A 9,736-nucleotide genomic window follows, 5' to 3' on the forward strand; every position below is an offset into this window, starting at 1 on the left:
GGGAATGACGGTACTGTCTTGTCGATATTGATGAATCTGAATGAGAGTAATGTGCAGCAAAAAGGGCACGATGACGAAGAGCAGTTGCAAGAGAGTGTGGGCACTGAACGCAGCGGTAAGGAGAGCAACGGTGAGGAAACAGAAGCGAGAGTGTAAGGCGTGTGGGAGGGGGCAGGCGAGGTATTTCTCCTTTTCACGACTCGGCCGAACAACCACGACACAGGTCCTTTGAGTCCTGACTCCTCCTACCGCCCCCGGCGCCCCGTCTCCAGCAGAACTGTGTGGGCAACCAGCACAAGCGCCGCTGGGCGTGTGGGCTGGCGGAAATTTTGCGAGCGTTGGGCGACACGGCGTTTCCTGTCTCTGGTATGCCTGTGCCTGTAGGGTCCCGTCCCGATGGCCCCCATCCCTCCCCCCGTTGTCCCCCGTTGGTCGTCGACGCGGCCAAAGAGAAGGGTGTGTGGGTGACTAGTGGGCGCGCGAACGAGGACATGGGGGCCAGACTCGTCGCTCTGTGCGCTTTGCTCGGCTTTGCTTTTGCTTTTTTTCAAGTGTTATTATGCTAATAACCGCTACCAAAGCAAGCAAGGCTACAAGCCGAACAACCCCAGGGGCGAAATGACCATGGGGGCCTTCCCTGCCTTGCCTTTGGGGGAATGCGACGCTGCTTTCTGCTGTAGTGCTGATCCAACTGTCAGAGTTGTGAGAGAGTCCTATCCGTACCACAGTACGAAGTGGATAGGAGAAGCTGAGCTTTCTGAAAAGCCGAGGAGATGAGACTCGGAGACACGACAGGCTGATCCTTGAGTGCTGGAAGGTAGGCTTTAGCGGACAAGCACGACAGGGTCCGGCTCTTCTCGCGTATCCCTCTATCTCAGGTGTCCCATTGATAGCACCCAAGCAGTGCATCCGTATCCGTAGAGCCCCGGGAAGGCCAGAGGAGCGCAGAGAGACGTGAGATGAGGCCTGTGGGTGTTGTCCGATGTCCCAGGGCCAGGCCTTGGGTCAACGAACCAGAAGCGGCTGGTCAGTCCGGGCAACGGCACCAAGTCCCATGGAAGGGATCGTGTCCAAAATTGGGTCCGCAGGACGCAGGATCCCGTCGTCGGTGGTGACCCGGATGATTGGCTACACAGACATGGCGGTGGGCCGGCACTGCACGGCGCAAGCTTGCGCTTCACGGCTTCGCTGACGGGACCTTGCTCTAGATTTTCTTGGTCTTCTCAGCCTGCATCTCCCACTGGTTCGTGCCTGCAGAGCCCTGGCAGATCGCCTCCAGAACCCCTGCTAGCTATATGCAGGAACAGCGTATCCTGGTGCATTGAAAAACAACTCATCCGAACTTGTGAGCAGATGGCAGAGTCAGGACCAGTCAGAGCCGCCACAGAATCTCCAGGTCATCATTGACGCCAAGACCTGGTCGATGCTGCGTTGTTTGGTTGCCATGTTTCTCTTCCTTTCGCTGGCTTGCTGCACGAGGCGACCGGGTGTTGGATCCCTCTCCGTCGGAACGTGGGCGACGTGGGAAATGCGCTTGCCAATCATTGCCCGGCGAGACCAAGGATTTTCATCGTCATCACGTCTTTTCCATTCCCCCACACCGTACGGAGTAGATGATGTTATATTTTGTGTTAGGACTCAGAGCTGTTGCTCGACGCCATAAACAACCGCTTGGGTGCAGCCACCACCCTCGGGAATCAAGCCATTGCTCTGCGCTCCCGCCATGGCGCCAACGCCGTTTGTTATCCGTTGACCGATGGGAAACCTGCTAGCCTGGAGGAGTCGACGAAAGATCTAGCCCGTCCTGAGCCGCTCGACCGGTTTATTTTGGGATCGTGCGACTGCAGGGAGAAGTACAGTATTTGCACAGATGCTGGCGTGGTTTTCAGCATTCGACCACAGACTCACCATCAAAAGTGTCTCCGTCTGCAATGACGACGTGTATCGTGCCGTTGTTATCGCTCGGCCGATTGAGATTCAGGTCTCTCCATTCTTTTGGACGGTCATTGCGCGGTTTGGTGTGACCCAGAGCCTGAGGTTATAAGAGAGAAACATCGGTCAGATTGACCCTCGCCCAGCCAATCCGGCGACGTCGTCTTGAGTAACCATAAGCTGTTTCCAGAGTGCTTCCCTGTCGCAGCACTTGCGAATCGTCGCGAGAAATGATCTCAATCATGGGGCTCCACCGCCATTTCCCGCTCAGAGGGGGGGATCATGGATGTGCAACGCTTTGGAGGGTGCCAGTCTTTTCGAAGCAAGGGCTCAGAAAATTCCTTATCCAGCTAGCTTAACCAGGTTCAAAAGCGTAGGTGTCGTGGATAGCTTCTCTTTTTGCGAGATGAGGCCAAGGTGCCAACAAGTGGATTTTGTGAAGGTCTGCGAAGAAGAAGAAGATGATGACGTAGAATGCCCCTCTGAATACGGATTCTGACAGCGATCGCCACAGAGTATCCTCATAGCAGCCTGATCCAGAGTTGATTATGCGAGTATGTCGTGACCCCGTAGAAGGGTGAACATTTGGGACAAATGATGGAAAGTTTGGCATCAGAGCGCCAGGTGTCTGGGACAGCTTTTCGAAGCTGGAATGGGACTTTGAAACACTGCTTGTCGCTTCTAGACCTTGTCGTCAGATCATGCGATTGTGTATTCTGCCTCCACGTTGGATGCAACAACGGCAATGGCCTCTCGTGAAGTGTTTGATTGAGGAGTCGGCTCACTGCAAGGAAGCCCTTGCCGCGGTTGTTTGGGCGCCCTGTTGGGGGTGTTTGCAATGAAGTGTGAATGACTTCGTCAACCTATTGTACGGCAAAGTCGGCGTGTTAGTGACTGCGCATAGGCCATTTGAACGGTGTCACATTGAGTTTGCCATTTCGTCTATTCAATCGCCGGCAAATCGTCTGAATTCTATATTTGTTGTCATGCTCGATTTGACGTTGCCTTTAGCGCTCGAAGCACTTCGGGATCGCGCCGTTTCCCATGTGGTAGCTTGCTGATGGCTGCCATATCATATGGTGCCAGTAGGATCTGGTGGAAACAAGAGGTATGCCTGATATGTGACAAGAAGGACGGAGGTCAACAGCCAGTCATCTTGACTTTTTTCTTTCTTTCCGTCGTTATTGAGATCAAGAAGTCTTGGGGCTTGAAGTTCTTCTATGTAAAAAAGGATGAAGTCGCAGTGGTGAAGTACTTGGCATCGTAGTCATGTTGGAAAAGTGTTGTAGCAGTGATGCTACCTGGAGTTGTCAAGCCGAAAATGCATGTGGCACATGCGTAGAGGAAACTGTTCAAGAGTTGTAAAGTGATGGCGCTAAAGTCCTGGTGACGAATATTCGATAGCATAGGTAGGAAGAAAGCCAAGTTGGTGGTGGACGGCGCTTACCGCGTGACGCTTTCCACTTTTGAACACCTCATCTTGCAGCTTTGTCTTGCCAGCTCATTTGGGAAGCCACCTCACTCTGGCCGCTTTCCATTATCTCGACTCATCAGGCGCAGCTGCGTTGTCAAGCGTCCAGTCAGGCAAGAGGGAAAGACACTATGAGCCTGAATACCTTCCTTTGATCTTCAACCTCACGGCGTACCTCAGAGTTGAGAGACAGCCAGCATAAAGTACCTTATACCTTAGGTCAACACCGCTGCACTGTAATCTACGGATATCTGTATGTACGGAGTTAAGATACGTATCTGACCCCGCCCCCGCGTGCCTTAGGTAAGCTAACTTAGGTTCTCTGCTTGAAGGCAGAGCCACAAGCCGCTGTACATACTCCGTAGAGGTGAGCACTAACCGTCTCCAGCCACGACCCTTCGAGTTTCATCTGCGTGGAACCCCCACCAGCAGCCGCTGAACCGCTACCGGCGTATCATGCAGCACTGCATCGTCTCACTGGAACGCAGCTAGCTACATGTCATCGAGAACCCCAAAGAACAATCAGTCACAAGGTACGTAATGCAAGGCTCCCCACCATGCATATTGCCTTGTCTTGTGCCGCCATTCTTGCCATCGACATCTCGATATTTCCTAAGCTCATACTGATCGAATCTGACCCCTTTTAGCTTCCCAGTAGCTGTCTCTTGCCTCCCCTCTCCTCACGCTTAGGAGCTCTTCCCTGCATCCCATCGAATCGACCCGCCTCGAATCATACCGAATCCAGCATCATGGCGCAGTTGACTGCAACCACCTTCTCTACCGATCCGGCCCTGTGGATCTTCACTTCCTTGACCGCTGGGAATATGCACATCGTGACCGCCACGTCCCGTCTCGAGACCATCCTGCGCGCCAACCGCGTCCCCTTCAAAGCTATCGATCTCTCCACCGATGACAAGGCCCGCATGCTTTGGGGCCGCCGTGCCGGCAAAGACGCCTCGGGTCGACCCAGGAAGCTCCCAGCCCTCATACAAGAAGGCCTCGTCCTCGGTGTAAGACTCACCCCTTCACTCGGTGCTAGGCACCTTGGGCTTGCCGAGGAGAAACCATCTTCTGACACCATGATTTCTACCAGGACATCGTCGAGATCGAAGAATGGAACGAATATGGCGAACTCAAGCAACATGTCAAGATCTACTACGACGAATTCACCATCCCCGATATCAACAACAAGCCCAAGGAAATCGTCAAGAAGAAAATCATCAAAAAGGTACCAAAGGGCACGTTGGCAGCGAAAGCCGCTGCCGCTGCCTCCTCATCTGAGGCTTCCTCATCCGCTCCTGCGCCACCGCCGGCGCCTCCCTTGCCCAAGGACGATACATCAAGCGCCCCAGCGCCTGCCAAAGACAAGCCAGCCAATACGCCAAAGTCACCTGTCGAGAGTGCTACTACCGCGTCCCATCAGTCCATCGCCGACGAGGCAGCCAAGAGGGCTAAGGAAATCCGGCTGAAATCGCTGCGCGAAAAGGTGCAGGCAGCCGCAGATAAAAGGGCCGAGGACGAAGCTGCGGCTGCATCCGCGGCAACAACGACCGCCGCTGAGCCCGAAAAGAAGGCCGAAGCCAAAGCCGCTGCCGAACCTACGACCGCAACCCCGGAAACGCCCCGAAAGCCCTCCGTAGCAAGCACTGGCAGTGATTCGTCGGCCCAGAGCGCCAAGCCCCTCGGTCTTCAATCGCCGACTACGGGCTCTTGGGGTATCACTGCCAACACGGCAACCAATGCAGACGTTCTGCGCGAGACACTCCAGTCGCCGACAACAGCCCGGTGGAAGCCCTCCGACGTCGATAAGCCCGTGACGGTCCACATGGGCGCCGAGGTGGCTTCTGCATCGCAGGAAGAAATTGCCGCAGTCGAGAAGGCCGAAGCCATCAAGGAAGAGCCCAGCCAGGAGAACTCCGACGAGGAAGAGTCGGATAAGAAGAAAATTGCAGAGGTCGAGAAGGCCCAGGTCATCAAGGAGGAGTCAGAGAAGGAGGAAGCGTCGAAGAAAGAGGAAGAGTTGAAGAAAGAGAAAGAGGAAGAGAAGAAGAGGATTGCCGAGGTCGAGAAGGCCGAGGCTATCAAGGAGGAACCGGAAAAGGAGGAAGCCGAGGACACTACCAAGCCCGACGTGGCGGAGAAGACAGCTGCGCCGAAGGAGGCTGCCGCGACAGAGAAGACCTCGGCCCCTGCGAAGGAAGTCAAGGCAGCGCCGCCTGCAGAAGATGATGACGAGGAGGAGGAGGACGACGACGACGAAGAAGACGATAGCGACGACAGCAGCGAGGACAGTGAAGAAGACGAAGAAGAAAGTGAAACCGAGACGAAGCTCAAGGCCACTGAGGCAAAGAAGGAGGATGCTGGGGGTTCGAAGGCGAAGGAGGCAGAAATAGCTTCCAGGCCTAAAGCGGCAGTGCCGCAGAACGATGGGAAGCCTGTGGGAGACGCATAGTCATTGTGCAAGAGTAGTAGGGGCTCAGGGGATGGAATGATGTTGGATGATGTTTGCAGGTGAAGCGGGTCGTTTGATGTTTTTGAGGGGAAAACCTATAGCTCTCATCTCAGACGGTATGCTAGGTCTCCTCGTCGAATCCGCCGCACATGTGCTTTTGTTCCAAGACTTGCACTGATGTTTGGTGTTATGATCTATGTGTTCAGGCCTCCAAATCACTGGCAGTGGTGCCATATCCTGCGTAATCAGAGCTCATTTCATTACCATTACTCATTGGTTATACGTCTGATATCCCTATTCCCAAGTGATGTATTCCAATGCGCCAACACCGTTTACTCCTTCGCGATACCCGCCGCTCCAAAGAAAGCCAAAGCTTGTGTATCTATAAGTCAAGAGTGTATCCCACAAAACAGATCCGGCATGGCTTGATAGAAATCACTGTCGCTTCCCGTACGAGTCCGACCTCTATTCGGTCTCGTCACTGCTAGATTGGCTCTCCTCCACGGCTCCGTTAGCGAGCTTCCTCGACGGCGGCCGTATCCACTGCTCAACCTCCTCGCACGCCACCGGCACCCGGCACGCGTCCCTGACGTCGCACGTCTTCCACAGCACCTCGCGCACCTCCTTAAACACCTGTTCCGGCGCGTCCATGGCCCAAATGACGTCGAGGTGCTCGTACTCTGGTATGACCTTGCTGTGCACGACGTTGACGTGCGGCTCGCGCCCGCGTTCGAAGCGACGGAGGAGCTTCTTTCCGTCCACGAGGTCGTCATTGCCCGCAACCCAGAGCGCAAACGGGGGCACTTGCTCGTTGTACCAAGCTGTGGATCCCTTCGGTCTGCGGACGTGGTCGTCTACGGTCCGTTGCGACATGACGCCGTCCGCATCGTCGGCTTGGAGCGTGTGGCTATTGTTGTTGGTGTTGTTGGCATCCTGGCCGTTGATATGATCCTCCTTCTCCTCGGCGCGGACATCTTCTTTTGTTGAGAGGATGCACTTGTGTCGCGCGAAGCATTCTCTGCCCAGCCACCAGCGCATCGACTCCGCGCTGACGTAGACGGGTGCGAATTGGAACATGCGATCCTTGAGACCGCGATCCCACCTCGTGTCCGTCCAGTCAAAGAGGAAAGAAAAGACTTTGTACCCGAGCCAGCCGTAGACCTTTGGGTGAAGCAGCTGGTGCATCTGCATCATGAAGGGGATGAAGGCGTGGATGCCAAACATCAACCTGAACATGCCCGGAGTGATGATCCTCATGAATTTGAAGTACATCTTGCCAATCAAGGGACCGGCGTAGGCGGCCGGCGCGAGCGCGCAGAAGACGGTCAACTTTTCGCCTAGGTCTGGCCGTTGCTCCTTGGCGAGTGCGACCAACGTCTGGGTAGTGCCCTGTGAGTGGCAGATCAACCCGATCTTTTCGAAGCCGGTCTCGTAGAGCACGCGCGATGTGAGCGCCGGCAGATCAAAGACGCCCATCTGTCGGATGTTCCAGCACCACATCCTTGGGTCGGTGTACTTGAGCGAGGTGTGCTTTGGCTTGAAGCCGCATCGGTTATTGCCCAGCCAGACGTCGTAGCCAGACTTGCACAGGTAGAACGCGAGCGAACTTTCGTCGTTTGTGCAATATGCGCCGGAACTCTGTAGGAGACCGTGGATGAGCAGAACAGGGAACTTGCGCTTCTGACCAGGATCCTTGAGCTTCTTCTTGGAAGACTGGAAGATGTCGGGTCCTCTGTCGGACCTATCGTCTTCGCTCATCCTTGTATATTCCTTGGGGTCGTATACGTGCCAGAGGTCAATGAGGAAGCCGTCCTCGGTCTGCACCTCGATTTCCTCGACATCCAGGCCAACACGGCGAGCGTAATAGCCCACGTCGCAGACGATCGGGTCTGGTCCCCCTTCAGTCGGAACGAACTCATCAGCAGCTTCGTTCACTTTACCCAGCCTATCGCTGGTCTTGTTGCGCTTCCATTTTTTGTTCTCCTCCTTGCGACTCTTGGCTCTGCGTGCCTCCTCTTCGTGGAAGGGCCGCTTCTTATCGGGATTTTGCAGTGTCAGGCGATATAAGATCCTCTTGCACAGCGGTGGGATGCTGGTGAAGAGCGCACCAAGTACAATGACCCCGAGAAAGGCCAAACTGAGGAAGAATGCTGAAACACGGAATATCAAGCATTGAAAATTACGAAACATTGACGGAGGCCCGTAGAGAGGTAGAGGTGGAAACAATGGGTTGGTATGTGAGGGAGGTGTTTGGCGACGAAGAGGTGCTTCACCTGATTTCTGCATGGATTTCCCATTTGCATCGGTCGGTAGAGAGACAATCCTCTCTCGTTTCTCTGATAGCACACCGGCGTTTGTGACCTTTCCGTCCGTGTCATTTCCCTCCTTGATCTTGGCCACAGCTGAACCGTCTTGAAGTTCTTCCTTGAGAATGTTCAACTTGTGTGCCTCTTGAAGTGGTACACCCGGTAGTCTCTTGCCGTCCGATGTGACTATGACGGGATCTTGAGGTGTTACGAAGCGAGCTTCGACCGCAACCTCGGAATTGTTGTCGTTACTCTCGCTTTTTTGCAGTGACAATTTCTCGGCTTGCTGGGCGAACTCGATAGCAGCGTGTGCGATGCCATTGTCGTGTAACCGTTCTCGGCCGCGCTCCGGGGACTCGGAAAAGTTGCCCATGACGTTCGGGGGTTACAAGATTGTATGCGACGGTCGCGCAGGGAAAGGGATGATCGGCAACGAACGCGAGAACTATACAATTTCGTTTCTGAAGGGAATCGAGCGCGGAAAGGAAGAGTGTGGTCGCTTTCTTTGCGCGACTGAATATGGATATGAGATGAAGTTGGTAAGATATTGATCGAGGTAGAGTTCTGCTTGTCAATGGTGGTTTTCACAGCCACTGATGGCATGAACAGGCATCACGGAGATGGTGTCGAGGATTGTCCAAGGCAGGGAAGCAAAAGTGTAGATCCGGGACGTAGAAGGGTGGGAGGCGTGGGGGGTGTGAAAGTAAATTGGGGATGTACGGGTAGGGATATTCAAAGTAATGTCCTCGTCTGGTAATTGGAAAGCAGCTAAAACGGCACGAACGGGTTGGCGGGTGGATGAAAAGGGAGAGAGGCGAACTAGGGGACATTGGAGACCAACAAAGATAAGGGGCAATTTGCAAGTAGCAGCCATCAAAAAGTATTGCTCTCGATTGTTGACCAGTCGGTCTCACCGCAAGAATCCTGGTGTGATTGACGTCGATATTGGTCCAGATCGAATTCCATCGCGCTCACTCTCATGCTCCAGGGTGACATTGGCCATGCCTTACGAAGTTGCGCCTCGAATCCCAAGCACGGGTGACGGAAGCAGTAAACTGGAGTCCACGAGGCCCAGCCGCTGCCATTTGAAACTCTTTTTGGCGCCTCTCTCGGGCCTTCCTTGCCTGTCATTTCCTTTGGCTGCAGCAAAAACAACAACAAGAGACGACGGAAGAGCGAGAAATGAGGCGCCGGCCAGCCGCTGCCGGCTGAGCCTCGAGGTCTCGGAAGCGTCGAGCCAGCCGAACGCACGGGAAGGAAGAGTGAGAGAGAGACGGGAGAGAGTGTAACTGCAGTCTGGTCTGCGGCTTAGACAGGGAGGAGCCCCGCTTGCGTCATTGCTGTGTGTGTTGTTCGGAGCATTTGCTCAAGGCCGTGCCATGATTGGGTGCCAGTCTCCAGACGCTGTGAAATTACTTGGACGAAAAAGCATGTGACGATCCTGTCTCGTTTTTTTCTTACGAAACGAGCATCATTGATGTCTGCGGACCCTCGCAGCATCAATTAAGCCTGATGAACCCGATCTTGAACAATTCTATCTGTGCTACTGATTCACTGGAAATGAGCAAATGAGTT

At 54.4% G+C, this 9,736-nt stretch overlaps 3 protein-coding genes across 3 annotated transcripts; 2 read left to right on the top strand and 1 right to left on the bottom strand.

Annotated features, from left to right (window-relative positions):
* Window positions 1–30: 30 nt before the first annotated feature.
* On the top strand, window positions 31–777 carry CABS01_04065 (uncharacterized protein; the record flags this gene model as incomplete). Its single annotated transcript, XM_060537437.1, has 3 exons — window positions 31–130; window positions 224–366; window positions 553–777. 3 exons carry the CDS (start codon window positions 31–33, stop codon window positions 775–777), a joined length of 468 nt encoding a protein of 155 aa, XP_060390282.1.
* A 3,375-nt stretch (window positions 778–4,152) lies between these two features.
* Window positions 4,153–5,855, top strand: CABS01_04066 (uncharacterized protein; the record flags this gene model as incomplete). Its single annotated transcript, XM_060537438.1, has 2 exons — window positions 4,153–4,413; window positions 4,497–5,855. 2 exons carry the CDS (start codon window positions 4,153–4,155, stop codon window positions 5,853–5,855), a joined length of 1,620 nt encoding a protein of 539 aa, XP_060390283.1.
* A 465-nt stretch (window positions 5,856–6,320) lies between these two features.
* Window positions 6,321–8,534, bottom strand: CABS01_04067 (sterol esterase; the record flags this gene model as incomplete). The annotated part of the gene is made up of 1 exon (XM_060537439.1): window positions 6,321–8,534. The coding sequence occupies one exon, from the start codon at window positions 8,532–8,534 to the stop codon at window positions 6,321–6,323; it is 2,214 nt and encodes a 737-aa protein (XP_060390284.1).
* Window positions 8,535–9,736: the final 1,202 nt, after the last annotated feature.

Source organism: Colletotrichum abscissum (assembly GCF_030869225.1).
Source record: "Colletotrichum abscissum strain IMI 504890 chromosome Unknown Scaffold_8.1, whole genome shotgun sequence".
NCBI lineage: Eukaryota > Fungi > Ascomycota > Sordariomycetes > Glomerellales > Glomerellaceae > Colletotrichum > Colletotrichum abscissum.